This window comes from Gnatocerus cornutus, chromosome 3 (genome assembly GCF_029298725.1).
Source record: "Gnatocerus cornutus isolate USDA-ARS CGAHR chromosome 3, icGnaCorn1.1, whole genome shotgun sequence".
Lineage (NCBI taxonomy): Eukaryota > Metazoa > Arthropoda > Insecta > Coleoptera > Tenebrionidae > Gnatocerus > Gnatocerus cornutus.
The window spans coordinates 20,179,551-20,202,050 of NC_142235.1; the positions used below are offsets into that span (position 1 = coordinate 20,179,551).

General features: G+C 34.9%; 5 protein-coding genes across 6 annotated transcripts; 3 read left to right on the forward strand and 2 right to left on the reverse strand.

Moving 5' to 3' along the window:
- Positions 1-534: 534 nt before the first annotated feature.
- LOC148177912 (uncharacterized) lies at positions 535-2,456 on the reverse strand. Of its 2 annotated transcripts, XM_088032641.1 has the most exons (2): positions 2,171-2,194; positions 535-2,103 (listed from the first exon to the last, which is right to left on the reverse strand). In XM_088032641.1, the coding sequence occupies exon 2, from the start codon at positions 2,099-2,101 to the stop codon at positions 539-541; it is 1,563 nt and encodes a 520-aa protein (XP_087888767.1). In that variant the 5' UTR covers positions 2,102-2,103; positions 2,171-2,194; the 3' UTR covers positions 535-538. The 2 variants fall into 2 exon arrangements, with proteins under 2 accessions (XP_087888767.1, XP_087888766.1); XM_088032640.1 differs by having other exon boundaries at positions 535-2,456.
- A 2,549-nt stretch (positions 2,457-5,005) lies between these two features.
- LOC148177913 (uncharacterized) lies at positions 5,006-7,053 on the reverse strand. Its single transcript, XM_088032647.1, has 6 exons — positions 6,390-7,053; positions 5,985-6,341; positions 5,732-5,946; positions 5,405-5,519; positions 5,201-5,353; positions 5,006-5,150 (listed from the first exon to the last, which is right to left on the reverse strand). Exons 1-6 carry the CDS (start codon positions 6,937-6,939, stop codon positions 5,047-5,049), a joined length of 1,494 nt encoding a protein of 497 aa, XP_087888773.1. The 5' UTR covers positions 6,940-7,053; the 3' UTR covers positions 5,006-5,046.
- Positions 7,054-7,331: 278 nt separating this feature from the next.
- LOC148177914 (uncharacterized) lies at positions 7,332-9,232 on the forward strand. The gene has a single exon (XM_088032642.1). It carries the CDS (start codon positions 7,385-7,387, stop codon positions 9,224-9,226), a length of 1,842 nt encoding a protein of 613 aa, XP_087888768.1. The 5' UTR covers positions 7,332-7,384; the 3' UTR covers positions 9,227-9,232.
- A 1,764-nt stretch (positions 9,233-10,996) lies between these two features.
- LOC148177915 (uncharacterized) lies at positions 10,997-12,898 on the forward strand. Its single transcript, XM_088032644.1, has one exon. It carries the CDS (start codon positions 11,032-11,034, stop codon positions 12,838-12,840), a length of 1,809 nt encoding a protein of 602 aa, XP_087888770.1. The 5' UTR covers positions 10,997-11,031; the 3' UTR covers positions 12,841-12,898.
- Positions 12,899-17,943: 5,045 nt separating this feature from the next.
- Positions 17,944-21,861, forward strand: LOC148177916 (cytochrome P450 4C1-like). The gene is made up of 5 exons (XM_088032646.1): positions 17,944-18,411; positions 20,362-20,547; positions 20,592-20,782; positions 20,836-21,400; positions 21,450-21,861. The coding sequence occupies exons 1-5, from the start codon at positions 18,021-18,023 to the stop codon at positions 21,611-21,613; spliced, it is 1,497 nt and encodes a 498-aa protein (XP_087888772.1). The 5' UTR covers positions 17,944-18,020; the 3' UTR covers positions 21,614-21,861.
- Positions 21,862-22,500: the final 639 nt, after the last annotated feature.

Consider the following 22,500-nt stretch of genomic DNA (forward strand, 5'->3'; position numbering starts at 1 on the left):
ATTAAACTATTCAAAAAGAGTAACGTCCCTAAATTTCATGGTTGCAGCACTAAAATTACCAAAATTACGAATTTTTGCTTAAGAAGTGAGCAATGTTTGCTTATTCTTAAAAATAAAAATTTCTAAAATTTGAGTCTTTTACTTTACAAATTTGAAATTTGGTGAAGTTAATAAACTATCTAAAAAGAGAAACCTCCCTACATTTCATAGTTGTAGCACTAAAATTACTAGAATTAGGAATTTTAGCTTAAGAAGTCGGCAATTTTTGCTTGTTCTTAAAAATAAAAATTTCTAAAATTTGAGTCTTTTGTTCTACAAATTTGAAATTTTATGGAATTAATAAACTATCTAAAATGAGTAACCTCCCCAAATTTCATAGTTGTAGCACTAAAATTACCAAAGTTACGAATTTTAGCTTAAGAAGTCGGCAATTTTTGCTTGTTCTAAAAAGCAAAAAATTCTAAAACCTTTGGCTTCACAATTTTGAAGTTTGGTGGAGTGCTAGGGAGGCTCAAAAAATTACACTTTTGACAGTAAATTAGCAAAGTTCTATTTCTGAGACTGCAGCTCTTGCAAATTCTCTTTGATTCTTTTTCACAAAATGGAGAATTACAAAAATTATTTGTACCAACAGCATGAAAATTAACACAGAACTGATCAAGACAAGAATTCCATGGTCGCCCTGAGTTGAGCCCTCTTGAAACGCCGTGAGCTTCTCACTTCTACTCCCATTGAGCTCCTTCTTCTCCACCACAAACTTGAAGTTGCTCAAATACTCGAAAAACTTGCTCTTACTGAAATCCCCGTCGAAATACCGAACGAACTTAGAGTTCTCGAAACCCTCATTAAAAACTTCTTTGATTTTCGTGTTTTGTACCTCATCACCGATAGCTTCCTCCACGTCTTCCCGTACCGACGTCTCCGTGTTTTTCACTCGCGAATTCTCACAAGCAATTCCTCGAAAGTTTTCCTCATCGAACGAATTTCCCCGAAGAATTTCAACGTCAAGTTGTCTAGCAGTGTTGGCGATCTTGACGAGTTCTTGACACTTCCACGGGTTGTGATCCAAAGAAACTGTCTGCAAACTGACGAAACCGGAGACTTCGAAAGCTGAGATTTGGTTGTTGGCAAAGAGGAGGTGGAGTAGACTTGACAAGGAGTGGAAGCGGTCGTGGGGCAGCGTCGTCAGTTTGTTGGCAGAAATGTTCAACACCTCGAGATTGGCCAAAGAGTCGAAGACACCGAACTGGAAGTCCTCAATCAAGTTCGACGACAAATCCAAGAGTTCCAGACGTGTTAAATTCCGGAAGAAAATCGGATCGATTTTTTTGATTTTGTTGTTCTGAAGGATCAACGTTTCCAGAGATGTGAAGTCGTGGAAAAAGTCTTTGGCGAAGATGGACAAGCTGTTGGAGCGCAGATCTAAGAAGTTGAGGGATGATGGGTGCCCAAACAGCGATTTTTGGATTGTCTGCAGTTTGTTGTGGCCCAAGTTGAGATTTGACAATACTCCAAACACTCCGATGATCTTCTCAATCTCATTGTTGTCAAGATTTAGACTGAGACTGTCAAAATCCCGACAACTGCTAAAAGTCACTATCTTGTTATTCTTTAGATTCGTCTCGTTGCTTTTGGGAAACAAACATAAGTCAACTTGAGTGATCTGTGAGAACGACAAGTCAAAAGTTTCCATTGTAAGATTTGACAAATCGTCTGGCATTTTAGTTAGGGCTGTGGAAGATAAAATGACAGTGTCAATTTCTGGTAGCTCCGAAAAAGGAAAACTTTCTAGAGGATTTCCGGTGAAGTCCACGTACGTCAAATTATCTAAAGTTTTGAAGAAGTTGTCATTCAAACTCGTCAATTTGTTGTTTCTAAGGTGGAGCTGTGTCAAAGATAAAAGACCTGCCAGTGCTAAATCTTCAATTTTCTCAATGTTGTTGTTTGTCAAATTGAAAATACGTACAGCACTTAACCCATTGAAAATTCCATTCTGTACTACCGTCAGTTCGTTGTTGTCAAGAAATAGCTCCTTCAATTTTGTCATATCCGCAAACGATCCTAGAGCTATAGTTTTGATGTGAAGATGACTTAACCTCATCGCTGCAAAGTCGCGAAATTTATACATTTCTATGGACTGTATAGAAAGAATTGTTGAATTCGTTATTACCAGAAATTTATCCATGTCGTTTTCTTCGTGGGTGTACAAAATTTGACCCATAGAGAAAATTTCTAAGCAACTTATTGTCAAATTTTTGTCCTCGTAATGGTCATTTACGTACTCTTGGTATCCACGTTTATATGAATAATGACCACGGATAAATTCTGTTTTTTTGTCTTCTTGACAAATGCCACTGCACTCCCACGGTACTACCAACATAAAAATCCAAAACAAGGACCCCACGATCATTTTTCAAAACCAACACTGCACGAATATGATTTTGTTATGAAAAGAACGGAAATGTGACTATTCAAAGCTACGGAGATAAGAGGAGATATCAGTACAAACAGACAATTCCTAAACATTTATCAACCTCTCAGGGTCACCAATATGTAAACTCAAAATGCCACATATTTCTCAAGTTGGCACTCAAACTTTGACAACCTTCCTAAAACTTATTTTGTAAATTAGATAAAGTGCAGCTCATTGCTATTAGTCATGTTTCCTGTGTAAATTTTAGAAAATTTCTGGGTGTAAAACCATTGATAACGAAAAACCCCAAAAAGGCTCTGTTTAGTGAAAATTCTGGAAACTGTCAAAATTTTGTTTTCAAAACTCTAGAAATTGATTTATATGGTTATTATTTATGCTTTCAGAGTTAAAAATACATAAAAAAAGAATAAAAAATCGTAAGAAAAAGATAATTTGTCGTAGAAAGTCATTTTTACGAAATTTTGCTCTGGAATATCTCTAAACTTAAAATTTTAATTTGAGAGCTTTTGAGAGAAACGCCAAATTTTACTATTGGCAAAACTGACAGTTGGAAAATTTGTCAAACTGTTCTAATATTTCGCTTTTGAAGATTTCAGTGAATATAAAATTCGACAAGAGTTGTTTTAAACTTTTATATAGGGTGGACCACGAAGAGGAAGTTGGACGAATTATCAAAGAAATCATGAAAAAGTAGAGAGTGTTTGGACGAAATCAAAATGAGATCAGGGAAAGTTTTACGAAATCGCAAGGAAATAAGGGGATGTTAGACAAAATAACAAGGAAATAAGGGGAATTTATACAAGATTACATAAATAAGGAGCGGTTGCACAAAATCACAAGGACATAAAGGGATGTTAGACGAAATAACAAGGACATAAAGGGATGTTGAACAAAATAACAAGGAAATAAAGAGAATTCATACAAAATTACTTAACTAAGGAGAGGTTAAACAAAATCACAAAGAAATAAGGGGAAGTTGGACGAAATATCATGGAAATAAAAGGAATTTATACAAAATCACATAAATAAGGAGAGGTTGGACGAAATAACGAGGAAATAAGGAGAATTTATACAAAATCACATAAATAAAGAGAGGTTAGACAAAATCACAAGAAAATAAGGGGATGTTGGACGAAATAACAAGGAAATAAGGGGAATTTATACAAGATCACATAAATAAGGAGAGGTTTGTCAAAATCGTAAGGAAATAAGGGGATGTTGGACGAAATAACAAGGAAATAAGAGGAATTTATACAAAATCACATAAATAAGGAGACGTTGGACGAAATCATAAGGAAATAAGGAAAAGTTGGACAAAATATCAAGGAAATAAGGGGAATTTATACAAAATCACATAAATAAGGAGAAGTTGGACGAAATAACGAGGAAATAAGGGGAATTTATACAAAATCACATAAATAAGGAGAAGTTGGACGAAATAACGAGGAAATAAGGGGAATTTATACAAAATCACATAAATAAGGAGAGGTCGGACGAAATCACAAGGACATAAAGGGATGTTGGATGAAATAACAAGGAAATAAAGGGATGTTGAACAAAATAACAAGAAAATAAAGAGAATTCATACAAAATTACTTAACTAAGGAGAGGTTAAACAAAATCACAAAGAAATAAGGGGAAGTTGGACGAAATATCAAGGAAATAAAAGGAATTTATACAAAATCACATAAATAAGGAGAGGTTGGACGAAATAACAAGGAAATAAGGGGAATTTATACAAAATCACATAAATAAGGAGAGGTTGAACAAAATCATAAAAGAAATAAGGGGATGCTGGACGAAATGACAAGGAAATAAGGGGAATTTATACAAGATCACATAAATAAGGAGAGGTTAGTCAAAATCATAAGGAAATAAGGGGATGTTGGACGAAATAACAAGGAAATAAGAGGAATTTATACAAAATCACATAAATAAGGAGACGTTGGACGAAATCATAAGAAAATAAGGAGAAGTTGGACAAAATATCAAGGAAATAAGGGGAATTTATACAAGATCACATAAATAAGGAGAGGTTTGACAAAATCATAAGGAAATAAGGGGATGTTGGACGAAATAACAAGGAAATAAGAGGAATTTATACAAAATCACATAAATAAGGAGAAGTTGGACGAAATAACGAGGAAATAAGGGGAATTTATACAAGATCACATAAATAAAGAGAGGTTGGACGAAATCACAAGGAAATAAGGAGAAGTTGGACAAAATATGAAAGAAATAAGGGGAATTTATACAAAATCACATAAACAAGGAGGGGTTAGACAAAATCACAAAGAAATAAAGAGATCTTGAACGGAATATCAAGGAAATAAGGGGAATTTATACAAGATCACATAAATAAGCAGAGATTGGACAAAATCACAAGAAAATAAAGAAAAGTTGGACGAAATCACAAGTAAATCAAGGGAATTTAGACAAAATCACAATAAAAAGGAGAAGTTGGACAAAATCACAATGAGATTAGGGGAAGTTTCGTCCCAAAAACTACAAACGAGAAAATCTGAAATTTTGAGAATACAACTAAACAGATAAGACAACAAATGAAACACGAAACTTAAAAATACTTTATTCCAGAACCAATAAATAACTCCCTAACTATCCGGACACCTATTCTGCGTATAAAACAACTTGAACCCTCTTCCTGTAACCTCCCCGTCCGTCCTGACTGGAATCACAATCGGTCCGCCACTCGTATCTAAAACCCCAATCCTCAACTTTTGTCGGCTAGTTTATACTCACACCCACCTATCACCGGAGCGTTCATCGTAAAGTCCTCGATCATCGAGCCATCGTTGAATTTATCACCACACAGTCGAATTCCGTCGATAACTATGTAATCATCCGGACAATTAAATATTTCCACGCCTGCTTGACCCGCGGGCACTGTGCTTTCACCGTCTGAAAAATAAAGATGTTGCAAAAACTTTACACGGGAAAAAGAGAAATTACTTTCGTCCACGTTGCGTAATTGGAAAGGGTATTCCAAGCCCGCCGGCGTGTTGGTGTAGGTTATTGAGCAATAACCGACCTCGCGACGAATGCAGATTGCATAGTTTAGGTTGTTCTGGAAAAAAGTCGAATTAGAGTTGGTCTAGTTGGCGTGGCGAGAATTATCGAGTCAAGGTGGCGTGGAGAGACGCGGTACTTGATTCTTAAATTTTGTTATTTATGACAGGTACCAATACACCCCTCCATACAACTCAAACTAGAACTCCAATTAAGTCATAAACACGCTATTTGGAACAGTGGACTTTTAGACCGCCTGTAGGTACTTACGAAGTACCCCGGCTCGCTCCGGTTGACCACCGCCTGGTCGTAATTGAAAGACGCGATCATTCCGGTCACCCCTGTGTAGTACTGCAAGCAGTTATTCAAACCGCTGCACATATTCGCCAGTTGGCACACTCGTATCTTGAAGCGTTTTCTCTCGGTCATTGTCGATAAAACAGATAACTGCAGCGGTCCCGTCAGACCTGCAACATCCACATACACTAGAAGACAAATAGTGGTACCCTGCCAAAGCACTCACTGTGTTGGCCAGTGTTGTACCCGCAGATCTCCGGCACGTTTACGTTCTGACCGGTTATAACCAACCTCTCGAGGACGCAAGTACCATCAGTGGGTCCTCGCAGCTCAAGGTCGATGAAATCGATCCGCATTTGCTGGATGTTGTCGGATTGCTTGTAGATGTTGATCGCGCAAGCAAGAGAGGTGTCTTGGCGAGACTGAGGGAACCGTGGATCGGGGGTTGGAAGGGGATTCGGGGGCGGTGGGGGTGGGGTTGTCGGAGGCAACACCATGGAGCCTGGAGGGTAGTAATCTGGGTACCCCGGACTTTCAAAGTAGGTGCAGTTTTGACTAGAGCTGCTCCCACAGGAGTACCGAACTAAAACACAGAAAAGGGGTAAAAAGTAGGGTTGGGGGTGGTACTCACAGACGCAACAGACGCCGTAGCCTTCAGCGCACGGCCCCACGCTGCTACCATTCATGGCACTACACTGGGTTTCGTGGTAACACGTCCCGATGTAGTCCCCCATGGCCCCACTGACCTGGCACTGCGAGTTCGGGAATTGAACGATGTGTAACAAACTCAAGAGGTTCTTCGTCTTGTTCTTCAATCCCCAGAGAGAGTCGCCGAAGATCTTCCCTTCTTGCTTCTTCGTGGTTTTCTGGGAGAGCTTCGACAGGTAGTTCTTCAGGAGCAAGTTAACCCGATCTTTTGTGGTTTCTTCCTTGACCAACTTCTTTATTCTCCTGATGGTACTGTTGCGTTGGGTTTGGAACCTGGGGCGCCTCTCCACGAAGACGCCGTATTCGGACTCCAGCGCCACTTCTCGGAGATCTCCATGGTCCATTTTATGGGAGGGTAGAGTCCCCCAAGTGAACTCCATGATGTCTTTGGAACCCAGCACGGGTAGTACTAGAAGCGCCACTATGAACATCCTCGGGACTTGGTCAAGGTTGCACTGTACCTTTTCCCACATGTCACACTCATCCGCTGTTGGTTACCAGAGCGAAGAAGTCGCTGGTACGCTCTAGAAACTGTTAATTTGTCATCAAAGGTCAAGTTTTAAATCGATGGTAATTTTTATAAGTCGTGTGGGCACCGTATGAATTTTTCACTAGATGAGGAAACTACCATTATCGATCGAGATGGTATTGACCCATCGAGCTATTTTTAAACGGAGATGCTAAAATGGGACTTGAGGAACGCTCTGAAAACTTGTTAAATTTCTGCTAATGCGAAAATGGTGATGCAGTTCTGCTCTAGTTTTTGGGGAAGTCATTTGTGGGTGTTAAGGTTGAGTGGCCGTGAACTGATAATTCTTCGGAAATTATCTGCTTGTGGTTCCCCGAAGTCTTATCATGTGATTGTTGTTCCGTTATTTTCATTACAAAAGTTGAGTCGTGTAGTGGCGGTTTTTAAAAATGTTTGTGGGGGCTCTGTTTTGGTTTTTTCTATTGGCAGTACCGTGGGAGTGTTGTGGTTCATGTCGCAATGAAGAAATCCAAAGTCCAATGCGGCATTATAATTACTACAAAAACGTCATAACAAAATTGACAATTATTTGCTCCCAAATTTTCTCCATGGGACAAATTTCCTACAAATATGACGATACCAACTTTGACAAACTCTTGGTAATTTCAAACTCTTCTATTTTTTCTATACATCCCATGGAAATCTACAAATTCCGCGACTTTGTAACTTTGAAACTAGACAACATTCACATCAGATCAATAGCTCCAGGGTCATTCTCAGATTTGACAAAACTGAGAGAATTGTATCTTGACAACAACGAATTGACAGTCATACAAAGTGGAGTTTTCAGTGGTTTAACTGCACTAAAAATTCTCAACTTAACAAACAACAATATTGCTAAAACTGAAGATTCCGCTCTGACTGGTCTTTTGTCTTTGACACAGCTTTATCTTAGAAACAACAAATTGACAAGTTTGAATAGCAACTTCTTCAAGACTTTAGATAATTTGAAGTACGTGGACTTCACCGGAAATCCTCTAGAAAGTTTTCCTTTTTCGGAGCTACCAGAAACTGACACTCTCATTTTATCTTCCACATCCCTAACTAAAATGCCAGACGATTTGTCAAATCTTACAATGGAGACTTTTGACTTGTCGTTCTCACAGATCACTAAAGTTGACTTCTGTTTGTTTCCCAAAAGCAACGAGACGAATCTAAAGAATAACAAGATAGTGACTTTTAGCAGTTGTCGGGATTTTGACAGTGACAGTCTAAATCTTGACAACAATGCGATTGAGAAGATCATCGGAGTGTTTGGAATATTGTCAAAACTCAATTTGGGCCACAACAAACTGCAATTAATCCAAAAATCGCTGTTTGGGCACCCATCGTCCCTCAACTTCTTAGATTTGCGCTCCAACAACTTGTCCATCTTCGCCAAAAACTTTTTCCACGACTTCACATCTCTGAAAACGTTGATCCTTCAGAACAACAAAATCAAAAAAATCGATCCGATTCTCTTCCGGAATTTAACACGTCTGGTACTCTTGGATTTGTCGTCGAACTTGATTGAGGATTTCCAGTTCGGTGTCTTCGACTCTTTGGCCAATCTCGAGGTGTTGAACATTTCTGCCAACAAACTGACGACGCTGCCCCACGACCGCTTCCACTCCTTGTCAAGTCTACTCCACCTCCTCTTTGCCAACAACCAAATCTCAGCTTTCGAAGTCTCCGGTTTTGTCAGTTTGCAGACAGTTTCTTTGGATCACAACCCGTGGAAGTGTCAAGAACTCGTCAAGATCGCCAACACTGCTAGACAACTTGACGTTGAAATTCTTCGGGGAAATTCGTTCGATGAGGAAAACTTCCGGGGAATTGCTTGTGAGAATTCGCGAGTGAAAAACACGGAGACGTCGGTACGGGAAGACGTGGAGGAAGCTATCGGTGATGAGGTACGAAACTCGAAAATCAAAGAAGTTTTTAATGAGGGTTTCGAGAACTCCAAGTTCGTTCGGTATTTCGACGGGGATTTCAGTAAGAGCAAGTTTTTCGAGTATTTGAGCAACTTCAAGTTTGTGGTGGAGAAGAAGGAGGTCAATGGGAGTAGAAGTGAGAAGCTCACGGCGTTTCAAGAGGGCTCAACTCAGGGCGACCATGGAATTCTTGTTTTAAATAGTTTTGTATTAATTTTTATATTGTTGGTACAAATAATTTTTGTAATACTTTATTTTGTAAAAAAGAATCAGAGAGAATTTGCAAGAGCTGCAGTCTCAGAAATAGAACTCTGCTAATTTAAACTGGCAAAAATGTCATTTTTAAGCCTCTCTAGCACTCCACCAAATTTAAAAATTGTAAAGCCGAAGGCAAAAGAGCAAAAGATTCAAATTTTAGAAATTTTTATTTTTCAAAACAAGCAAAAATTGCCGACTTTTTAAGCTAAAATTCGTAACTTTGGTAATTTTAGTGCTACAACTATGAAATTTGGGGAGGTTTCTCTTTTTAGATAGTTTATTAACTCCACCAAATTTCAAAATTCTAAAGCAAAAGACTCAAATTTTAGAAATTTTTATTTTCAAGAACAAGCAAAAATTGAGGACTTCTTAAGCTAAAATTCCTAATTTTGGTAATTTTAGTTCTACAACTATGAAATTTGGGGAGGTTCCTCTTTTTAGATAGTTTATTAACTCCACCAAATTTCAAAATTGTAAAGCAAAAGACTCAAATTTTAGAAATTTTTATTTTCAAGAACAAGCAAAAATTGACGACTTCTTAAGCTAAAATTCCTAATTTTGGTAATTTTAGTTCTACAACTATGAAATTTGGGGAGGTTTCTCTTTTTAGATAGTTTATTAACTCCACCAAATTTCAAAATTCTAAAGCAAAAGACTCAAATTTTAGAAATTTTTATTTTCAAGAACAAGCAAAAATTGACGACTTCTTAAGCTAAAATTCCTAATTTTGGTAATTTTAGTTCTACAACTATGAAATTTGGGGAGGTTTCTCTTTTTAGATAGTTTATTAACTCCACCAAATTTCAAAATTCTAAAGCAAAAGACTCAAATTTTAGAAATTTTTATTTTCAAGAACAAGCAAAAATTGAGGACTTCTTAAGCTAAAATTCCTAATTTTGGTAATTTTAGTTCTACAACTATGAAATTTGGGGAGGTTCCTCTTTTTAGATAGTTTATTAACTCCACTAAATTTCAAAATTGTAGAGCAAAAGACTCAAATTTTAGAAATTTTTATTTTCAAGAACAAGCAAAAATTGACGACTTCTTAAGCTAAAATTCCTAATTTTGGTAATTTTAGTTCTACAACTATGAAATTTGGGGAGGTTTCTCTTTTTAGATAGTTTATTAACTCCACTAAATTTCAAAATTGTAGAGCAAAAGACTCAAATTTTAGAAATTTTTATTTTCAAGAACAAGCAAAAATGCTAAAATTCCTAATTTTGGTAATTTTAGTTCTACAACTATGAAATTTGGGGAGGTTTCTCTTTTTAGATAGTTTATTAACTCCACCAAATTTCAAAATTATAGAGCAAAAGACTCAAATTTAAAAAAAATATAATTTTCAGAACAAGCAAAAATTACCGACTTCTTAAGCTAAAATTCGTAATTTTGGTAATTTTGGTGCTACAGCTATGAAATTTGGATAGGTTACTCTTTTTAGTTAGTTTATTAATCTCACCAAATTTTAACATTCTAGAGCAAAAGACTCAAATTTTAGAAATTTTTAATTTTAAAAACAAGCAAAAATTGCCTACTTCTTTAGATAAAATTTGTAGTTTTGGTAATTTTAGTGCTATAACTATGAAATTTGGGGAGTTTACTCTTTAAACTCTATCGAATTTAAAGTCTGAGATGGAGCTGTGCTAATTCTTGTATCTTAAAAAGACGTTTTTCTTGTACGTATTGACAAACATAAAAATACATAAATATAAGTAGATAGAATCTTTTTATTAATATCCTTTAGACCATCTTTAGCAGTTTGATCAACACCAACTTTATCTTATCTCTCTAATATTTGATTAGTAGATCAATCAGATAAGTTTCATATCGACGCGACTCAGTTTTGTTGTGAGCTCGCTAAGACGATGGAGATCCTCTTAGTCTTCACAACTCTAATTCTTGGAAGTTTGGGCTGTACCATCACCCCCCAAAATTCTTCAAATTCTTCAGAGTACGACAGTTATTATTACGACTACAAGGAAACCTCCAGCGCAACCATAAACTGTTCCAACATCTACTCAATTAGCGAAATTTACTTCTCTTCCTTGGAAGAACTCGACGACCACTTCCTCCACGTAAGAGACTCCAACGTCTCAACTTTACACACGAATGACTTCTCCAGGTTTAACAGTTTGAAGAAGTTGTTTCTTCGAGGGATTCACGTGAAGGTAATTGAGCCCAACGCCTTCGCAAGCTTGGAAGATCTGGAGGAATTGTATTTGGATCACAACGAGTTGACTGGGGTTTCTGCAGGAGTTTTCACAGATCTCGCGAGTCTTAAAGTGTTGGATTTGAGTGAGAATAAGATTGCGACGGTTGCGCGGGCTGCGTTCACCGGTCTTTATTACTTGAGGAACTTGGATCTTCACTCCAACGCGTTGGGGAAGCTGGAGGACGACACCTTCAAAGGTTTGAGTCGGTTATCTTATCTTAACTTGTCGGGAAATCCTCTGGAAGAAGTGCCGTTGAAAGGACTGTATTCTTTGGACTACCTGGGGCTTGCAGGGACTTCGGTGAAGAAAGTCAGCCAAGTCGTGACGGTGGTCTGTTTGGATTTAGCGGGTAATAAGTGGAGTTCCGTTGATTTTTCAACACTTCCAAGGGCGTCGATCTTCAACCTGTCGGACAACGCGGTGAGTTCTTTGACCAACGCAGAGGAGTTGACGTCATGGTCGCTCCTTTTGAAGAACAACAACTTCAAGGTTTTCAACAACAGTTTAAAAGACCTGAAGGTGTTAAACCTGGCCAACAACTCCTTGGAGAGGATCGATGCCACACCTTTCCAACACTCCCACTCAATCTTGATCATTGATCTCAGCTTCAACAAGATCTCCATCGTTCCTGAAGACACTTTCCAAAGACTGTTCTCACTGAGATACTTGTACCTCCAAAACAACAACATTTCAACTCTTGATCTCAAATTGTTCAAAGATTTGTTTGCGTTAAAAGCTCTTGACTTGTCCCACAACAACATCGCGACTCTTCAATTTGGAATTTTCACCAGTTTGAAAAGCTTGAGAAGTTTGAACCTCTCTTTCAACAAACTCAAGAAGGTGACTTCTTCACTCTTTTATCCGTTGTCTTGGTTGACTCTCGACCTCGCCTACAACAACATTTCAAAGTTCGACGTCGAAGACTTGAGTGGGCATTTTTCGAGTTTTCACTACGTCTCTCTGCAAGGTAACAACTTGCAATGCGAGGAAGTCATCCAACTCTTCAACAAGCTGAATTCAGGTGGAGTTATAATCGCACATGACGAGTCGTACGATGTTGAGAACGTTAAAGGAATTCCATGTAAAAGCGGCAATCATACCCAAAGCGTCTTTCTTGAAGAACTCGCAGAGACCATCGATGAGACGATCAACAAGTCCAAACTCCAGAAGCTTCTCAATGAGGAGTTTGAGGAGTCCAGTTTTGCCAAGTTCTTCCAAAGGAAAAAGAAAAATGAAGACAATGAGGTGGAGTTGGCCAATGCAGCTCTCTCAGCATCGACAAAGAAAAAGAAGAAACAGGGAGGAAACAACGCGGTGGCTATTCTAACTCTTCTTCTTCAAATGGTGATGTGCTTGATGATGGTACTTCTTGTGGCGTTCTTCGTTTACACTTATATGAACAAGAAAAGAAGAAGAAATGAAATTGATAGATCGCAAGTTGAGTTTTATGAAGATTTTTGAAGTCAGCATGTCGAGATTTCACTGTATTTTAAATGCGATAATAAAATTTTATACGGACTTTTGAGCTCAAATACTTTCAAACTCGCGCACTTATCACTCTCTTTTGATTGGTTCTAAGTTTTCCAGGACCGGACTCCGTTTTCCTGGAGAAAAACGCCCGTGAATTGGGGCCCAACTCTGATTTAATTTGTACAACCTTGGCGACAAAACCATAAGTCAAATTTGAATAAATTTTGGAGAGATCCACTTAAAAACTGGCGTATCTATTAACTTTACCAAGTTTAAAAATTGTAGAGCGAAAAACTCAAATTTTAGAAATTTTTATTTTTATTAACAAGCAAAAATTGTCGATTTCTTAAGCTAAAATTCGTAATTTTGACAATTTTGATGCTACAAATATGAAATTTGAGGAGGTTGCTCTCTTAGAATAGTTTATTAACTCCACCAAATTTCAAAATTGTAGAGCAAAAGACTCAAATTTTAGAAATTTTTATTCTTAAGAGCAAGCAAAAATTGTCGATTTCTTAAGATAAAATTCGTAATTTTGGTAATTTTAGTGCTACAGATATGAAATTTGAGGAGGTTACTCTTTTTAAATAGCTTATTAATTCTACCAAAATTCAAAATTTTACAGCAAAAAACTCAAATTTTAAAAAATTTTATTTTTAAGTAGAAGCAAAAATTGCCGACTTTTTAAGCTAAAATTCGTAATTTTGGTAATTTTGGTGGTACAGCTATGAAATTTGGGGAGGTTACTTTTTTTGAATAGTTTATTAATTTCACCAAAATTCAAAATTGTTGAGCAAAAGACTCAAATTTTAAAAAAATTTTATTTTTAAGAACTAACAAAAATTGCCGACTATTTAAGCTAAAATTCGTAATTTTGGTAATTTTGGTGCTATAGCTATGAAATTAATGGAGGTTACTCTTTAGTAACTAATAAAATAGTTTATTAACTCCATTAAATTTCAAAATCGAATAGCAAAAGACTCAAATTTTAGAAATTTTCATTTTTAAGAACAAGCTAAAATCGTTCATTTCTTTAGGTAAAATTCGTAGTTTTGGTAATTTTAGTGCTATAGCTATGAAATTTGGGCAGGTTACTCTTTTTACATAGTTTATTAATTACACCAAATTTCAAAATTGTTGAGCAAAAGACTCAAATTTTAGAGATTTTCATTTTTAAGAACAAACAAAAATTGCTGATTTCTTTAGATAAAATTCGTAGTTTTGGTAATTTTAGTGCTACAGCTATGAAATTTGGGCAAGTTACTCTTTTTACATAGTTTATTAATTCCACCAAATTTCAAAATTGTTGAGCAAAAGACTCAAATTTTAGAGATTTTTATTTTTTAGAACAAGCAAAAATTGCTCATTTGTTTAGATAAAATTCGTAGTTTTGGTAATTTTAGTGCTACAGCTATGAAATTTGGGCAGGTTACTCTTTTTACATAGTTTATTAATTACACCAAATTTCAAAATTGTTGAGCAAAAGACTCAAATTTTAGAGATTTTCATTTTTAAGAACAAACAAAAATTGCTCATTTCGTTAGATAAAATTCGTAGTTTTGGTAATTTTAGTGCTACAGCTATGAAATTTGGGCAAGTTACTCTTTTTACATAGTTTATTAATTCCACCAAATTTCAAAATTGTTGAGCAAAAGACTCAAATTTTAGAGATTTTTATTTTTTAGAACAAGCAAAAATTGCTCATTTGTTTAGATAAAATTCGTAGTTTTGGTAATTTTAGTGCTACAGCTATGAAATTTGGGCAGGTTACTCTTTTTACATAGTTTATTAATTACACCAAATTTCAAAATTGTTGAGCAAAAGACTCAAATTTTAGAGATTTTCATTTTTAAGAACAAACAAAAATTGCTCATTTCTTTAGATAAAATTCGTAGTTTTGGTAATTTTAGTGCTACAGCTATGAAATTTGGGCAAGTTACTCTTTTTACATAGTTTATTAATTCCACCAAATTTCAAAATTGTTCAGCAAAAGACTCAAATTTTAGAGATTTTTATTTTTTAGAACAAGCAAAAATTGCTTATTTGTTTAGATAAAATTCGTAGTTTTGGTAATTTTAGTGCTACAGCTATGAAATTTGGGCAGATTACTCTTTTTACATAGTTTATTAATTACACCAAATTTCAAAATTGTTGAGCAAAAGACTCAAATTTTAGAGATTTTTATTTTTTAGAACAAGCAAAAATTGCTCATTTGTTTAGATAAAATTCGTAGTTTTGATAATTTTAGTGCTACAGCTATGAAATTTGGGCAGGTTACTCTTTTTACATAGTTTATTAATTACACCAAATTTCAAAATTGTTGAGCAAAAGACTCAAATTTTAGAGATTTTCATTTTTAAGAACAAACAAAAATTGCTCATTTCTTTAGATAAAATTCGTAGTTTTGGTAATTTTAGTGCTACAGCTATGAAATTTGGGCAAGTTACTCTTTTTACATAGTTTATTAATTCCACCAAATTTCAAAATTGTTCAGCAAAAGACTCAAATTTTAGAGATTTTTATTTTTTAGAACAAGCAAAAATTGCTTATTTGTTTAGATAAAATTCGTAGTTTTGGTAATTTTAGTGCTACAGCTATGAAATTTGGGCAGGTTACTCTTTTTACATAGTTTATTAATTACACCAAATTTCAAAATTGTTGAGCAAAAGACTCAAATTTTAGAGATTTTTATTTTTTAGAACAAGCAAAAATTGCTCATTTGTTTAGATAAAATTCGTAGTTTTGATAATTTTAGTGCTACAGCTATGAAATTTGGGCAGGTTACTCTTTTTACATAGTTTATTAATTACACCAAATTTCAAAATTGTTGAGCAAAAGACTCAAATTTTAGAGATTTTCATTTTTAAGAACAAACAAAAATTGCTCATTTCTTTAGATAAAATTCGTAGTTTTGGTAATTTTAGTGCTACAGCTATGAAATTTGGGCAAGTTACTCTTTTTACATAGTTTATTAATTCCACCAAATTTCAAAATTGTTCAGCAAAAGACTCAAATTTTAGAGATTTTTATTTTTTAGAACAAGCAAAAATTGCTTATTTGTTTAGATAAAATTCGTAGTTTTGGTAATTTTAGTGCTACAGCTATGAAATTTGGGCAGGTTACTCTTTTTACATAGTTTATTAATTACACCAAATTTCAAAATTGTTGAGCAAAAGACTCAAATTTTAGAGATTTTTATTTTTTAGAACAAGCAAAAATTGCTCATTTGTTTAGATAAAATTCGTAGTTTTGATAATTTTAGTGCTACAGCTATGAAATTTGGGCAGGTTACTCTTTTTACATAGTTTATTAATTACACCAAATTTCAAAATTGTTGAGCAAAAGACTCAAATTTTAGAGATTTTCATTTTTAAGAACAAACAAAAATTGCTCATTTCTTTAGATAAAATTCGTAGTTTTGGTAATTTTAGTGCTACAGCTATGAAATTTGGGCAAGTTACTCTTTTTACATAGTTTATTAATTCCACCAAATTTCAAAATTGTTCAGCAAAAGACTCAAATTTTAGAGATTTTTATTTTTTAGAACAAGCAAAAATTGCTTATTTGTTTAGATAAAATTCGTAGTTTTGGTAATTTTAGTGCTACAGCTATAAAATTTGGGCAGGTTACTCTTTTTACATAGTTTATTTATTCCACCAAATTTCAAAATTGTTGAGCAAAAGACTCAAATTTTAGAGATTTTTATTTTTTAGAACAAGCAAAAATTGCTCATTTGTTTAGATAAAATTCGTAGTTTTGGTAATTTTAGTGCTACAGCTATGAAATTTGGGGAAGTTACTCTTTTTAAATAGTTTATTAATTCTACCAAATTTCAAAATTGTAGAGCAAAAGACTCAAATTTTAGAGATTTTCATTTTTAAGAACAAGCAAAAATTGCTCATTTCTTTAGATAAAATTCGTAGTTTTGGTAATTTTAGTGCTACAGCTATGAAATTTGGGCAGGTTACTCTTTTTAAATAGTTTATTAATTCCACCAAATTTCAAAATTGTAGAGCAAAAGACTCAAATTTTAGAGATTTTTATTTTTAAGAACAAGCAAAAATTGCTCATTTCTTTAGATAAAATTCGTAGTTTTGGTAATTTTAGTGCTACAGCTATGAAATTTGGGGAAGTTACTCTTTTTAAATAGTTTATTAATTCTACCAAATTTCAAAATTGTAGAGCAAAAGACTCAAATTTTAGAGATTTTCATTTTTAAGAACAAGCAAAAATTGCTCATTTCTTTAGATAAAATTCGTAGTTTTGGTAATTTTAGTGCTACAGCTATGAAATTTGGGCAAGTTACTCTTTTTACATAGTTTATTAATTCCACCAAATTTCAAAATTGTTGAGCAAAAGACTCAAATTTTAGAAATTTTCATTTTTAAGAACAAGCAAAAATTGCTCATTGGTTTAGATAAAATTCGTAGTTTTGGTAATTTTAGTGCTAGAACTATGAAATTTGGGGAAGTTACTCTTTTTGAATAGTTTATTAACTCTACCAAATTTTAATTGTGGACCAGAAGACCAAATTCCAAGAGCAAGAAAAGAAGAAAAAATGAAATTGACAGATCGCGAGAAGATTTTTGAAGTAATAAAAATTTTATAAGGACTTTTAAGCTCAAATACTTTCAAACTCGCGCACTTATCGGAACGAAATTTTGCACATTGAGACATTCCGGCACCTTCTTTCGATCGGTTCGAAATTTTCCAGAACCGGACTCCGTTTTCCTGGAGAAAAACGACCGTGAATTGGGGCCCACCTCTAATTTAATTTGCACAACCTTGACGACAAAACCATCAATTAAATTTGAATAAATTTCAGAGAGATCCACTTAAAAACTGGTATTTATACATATAGCTCACTTTCTAATTAGTGTCCGGCCTTGACTCACTCAAATAGTCGTTAAAAAATTTTTTTCCAATAAAGAATTTCTAATAGAAATCATAAAACTTATGTCATTATGACGACCGGTTTGGCTGAGCACTGGTGACCTCTTTCCCACCTTGGGTAAACAAAACAATTGTAATGCAACTTTGGAATAAACAGTTTCGAAGTTCGAGGTCTTCAGTTTCCCCCTCTTCCGACAATTCCGCTCAAGATACGAAACTTTCTTCAAACACTCTCAGATTACATCGATCTGTTGGAAGTGACAGTGAATCCCATTACAATGTACCTTGTTAAAATCCACGAACTTCTCCTCTTAGCCAACCCGAAGGTTCTAGCAGCAGTTCTAACAATCACCCTGTCCCTCATTTTCGTCTACCTCTGGAGACGCCGCTGGTTGTACTATTACGCGTCAAAAATTCCGGGCCCTTTTGGTTTTCCGATTATTGGAAGTCTACATCTGGTGAAAGGTGGCCCCCATGGAGTTCACAAGTTTTTGTGGAAATTGTTCAGTGACTATCCAAAAGTGGTGAAAATTTGGTTCGGTCCGTACCTGTATGTTAGTACGACCGAACCTGCTCATTTAAAAGTGCTTTTGACGCGGTTCTTGGATAAGGGAAATTTCTATCATTTGATGGGGGAGTACTTCCAGAGAGCGCTGGCCGCAGCCCCAGGTTAGTGGAATTTTGGAAATTTATACAGTGGAATCTCGAACTGTGAACGTGCGAAATCTCGAGGTGTTTTTTGTCGATTTTACTCGCAGGTTTAAAAATACGGTATGAAACAATTGATTTTATTTTTGTCAAGTTGGTACTGTAGAAAGTGGACAAAATAGTACTTTCCTGCATTAAAACGCAAAAAAAATTATATTCCTTAAAATAAATTACAGTAGAATCTCGACAGAAGGACACTTGGCAACTTTAATTTGATTTAATTTTTGTTAAGTAGGTACTATTCGTGATACAGTAAAAACTCGACAAATCAGTACTTTTCTGTCTTAACAAGCAACAACAATTTTTTTTACAGTTGAATTTTGACAAGAGGACACTTGGTGATATACTTTGCAACATTCTTTTTACGATTTTTTACGTTGTTTTGTTGGTACCATTATAATACAGTGAAATCTTGGCAAACGGGTTTTAAATAAGTTTTTTAGCTTCAAGCATTTAATTATAAATTTCAGATACAAAAAGTCGTACGGCAGAAAATATTTAAGCACTAAATTTAGCGTAAAATTCTCTATAAAAATAGTTAATTTGAAATTGATATAGCTCCAAATATGAGGAAGATTCAGCGAAACAAATATTAGCTATTTTAAGAGCTGAAAAATATCTTTTTATAGTGTTGTTAACGCATATTTTTTCATACATCTCAGAAACCAAAAGTCGAATCATAAAACCAGTTTCATTTGTCAATGCAGCATGAAATTCTCTATAATCATTGATAGTTTCAAATTGATATAGCTATATTTGAAAAAGATACAGCATATCAAAAAACAAATTTCTTGACAAGTTACTAAAGTATGTTTATTGCTATAGCTCAGGAACAAAAAGTCGTACGACAACAACTTTTTAAGCACTAAATTCAGCATAAAATTTTCTATAAATGTAGTTAATTTCAAATTCATATAGCTACATGGGGGCAAGATACAGCAAAACGAATATCAGCTGTTTTAAAAGCCAAACAATATCTTTTGATAGTGTTGTTAACGCATATTTTTTCATATATCTCAGAAACCAAAAATCGAATCATAAAACCAGTTGATTTGTCAAAGCAGCATGAAATTTTCTATAATCATTGCTATCTTCAAATTGATATAGCTATATTTGAAAAAGATACAACATATCAAAAAACAATTTTCTTGTTATGTTACTAAAGTATACTTATCTGTATATCTCAGAAACAAAAAGTCGTACGACAACAACTATTTGAGCACTAAATTTAGCATAAAATTGTCTATAAAACTGGCTAATTTCAAATTGATATAGCTATATATAAGGAAGATACAGCGTTACAAATATTAGCTGTTTTAGGAGCCAAAAAGTATCTTTTGATAGTGTTGTTAACGCATATTTTTTCATATATCTCAGAAACCAAAAGTCGAATCACAAAACTAGTTTGATCTGTCAATGCAGGATGAAATTCTCTATAATCATTGCTAGTTTCAAATTGATATAGCTATATTTGATAAAGATACAGCATATCAAAAAACAATTTCCTTTTTATATTACTAAAGTATATTAATCTGTATATCTCACAAACAAAAAGTCGTACGACAACAACTATTTGAGCATTAAATTCAACATAAAATTCTTTATAAGAATGACTAATTTCAAATTGATATAACTATGTATATGAGTAAAATAAGGCGAAACAAATTTAAGCTAATTTAAAAGTCTAAAAATTCCTTTTGATAGTGTCCTTAAAGCATATTTCTTTATAAAAGCTAAACCATAAAACCAGTTTGATGGCGAATTTTTCTACGCTTTGACAGGTTACTTAGGAACAAATGAATTAATTTTTGACATTTTTTTACTTTGTTTTGTTGGTACCAAGCTAATACAGTAAAATCTCGACATACGACAAACAAATCAAATTTGTAATACAGTGCAACCTCATTTCAGTGGACCTCTGGCGCAAGAACCGCAAAAACGTCAACCCCACGTTCAACGTCACCCTCATCGGCACCTTCGTCGACGCCTTCGTCAGGCATGCCAACCTCCTAACTGACAGTCTGGAATCCCAGTGCGGTAAAGAAACAGAGGACATTTTCGCCCCAGTTTGGAAATGCACGATGGACGCGGCTTGTGGTAATTTCTCTATCAACACTTCTTCTTCTTAACATAATTCTTAGAAACTCTTGGTGAGGTCGATCCTGAGAAGATACGAACCGAGGACTACCTCAATGGTGTCTTCAGAATTGAAGAGATTTTGCTCCAGAGGTTCTTCACGCCGTTTCTGCATCTCGATGTCTTCTGGAACATCTCGAAGTCAAAGAGGGAGTTGATAGAGTTGTGGAAACAAAACTGTTCTTGTATAGCGAAGGTAGGATGGGTGGGGTTGTGATTAGAAGCAATGGTACCATGGTGGTGTTGTAGATGGTGAAGTTCATGAAGCGTGGAGAGGTGGAGACCGAAGACCAAACACCAAAAAAGCGGTTTTTGAGCCACCTCTTGGACCTGGAGGAGTCCCAGGAGGTCCCTGGAGACTACGTCCTAGAGGAAGCCCAAATCATGTTCTTCGTTGGTACCGAAACGTCAGCAGTCGCCATGAGTTCCACTTTTGTGGTACTAGGGATGTACCCAGAAATCCAAGAGAAGATCTACGAGGAGATGTTGTCCATCTTCGGCGACAGCGATCGCGATCCGACCCTTGAAGACGTCAACCAGATGGAGTACCTGGAACGAGTGATCAAAGAGACCCTAAGACTGCTTCCTCCGATTCCTTTCGTCATGCGCAGTGTTGATGAGAACGTTCAGTTAGGAGAACACATCTTTCCAAAAGGCGCAAGGATTATTGTTCCCATCGCTGTGGTCCATCGAAGGCCTGAGTTCTGGCCGGAACCTCTTAAGTTTGATCCGGAGAGGTTCTTACCTGAAGAGGTGGAGAAGAGGCCGCCGTGTTCGTATCTTCCTTTTAGTTATGGTGTTAGGAATTGCATTGGTGAGGGTACCATGGGTACTTTGATGGTACTACTTTTCCATGCTTGCAGGGTACAAATATGGGTTGCTATCCATGAAGGTGATAATGTCGAGGTTGCTCAGGAGGTACCGGATTAAGTCTTCGAATTATAAGTCGATAGAGGAGATGGACTTTTTGATTCATGTCGTTTCCAAGGCAAAGGAGGGCTACAAGATAACTCTGGAAAAGAGATAATTTAATTATTTTTTGTTGTCATTCTTAGCTATCACTCACAGGTGTTTAACTATCAGTTGAGTTAAATTTCTCTCTATTTCTCTCAATTTTATGACACTTTTAACTATACAAAAGTAGTCAAATAATTTGCTCTAAATTATCGTAAAGTAATGATAGTTAAGATCACCAATGATAGTTAAAAAATACCTAGATTATAGAACTAGTTTTGTAATTAAATGATGTAATTAAATAAATTTTTCTGTTTTCTTGTTCTTTGTCTTATTTATCAATTATAGTTAGCTAACACTTCCAGGCTTTAACTACTAGCTAGCCCAAATTTTTTTCTGTTTTCCTTATTTTTATAACAGTTATAGTTACTTAAAAGTAGCTAAATTAATCGCACAAAATTATGGTTAAGTAATGATAGTTAAGAACTAACAGTTAAAGACTAACAAAATTAGAGGGCTACTTTTATAGTTAAAATGACGTTTTCTCAATCAACTTTTTTTGTTTTCTTGTTCTTATTTTTACCTACCAATTATAGTTAAGTGACTACCGGAATTTAACTATCAGTTAATTTTTTTGTTTTCAAATGTTTAAAGCCCGATATCTTCGAAACTATAAAAGATAAGAAGAAATGGTTTGCGCCATTGTCTTTCTCTTGTGTTTCTACATAAGAAACAAAGGTCTTATCTCAATTTTGAAAAATTTGATGAAAAGTTATTTAAAAGTTGCTTCTCTATTTTATTACAAAATGAACTGGGATAATTTACATTTTTTTTAGGTTTTTACTAATTTAACTCATTCTGCTCAGTCTGAGTACAAAAATGGTACGTAGAATCTCAGCAGTGTAAACATAATTGATACAGTAGAATTTCCGTAATGTGAACATTGCCGTCACTAAAAAG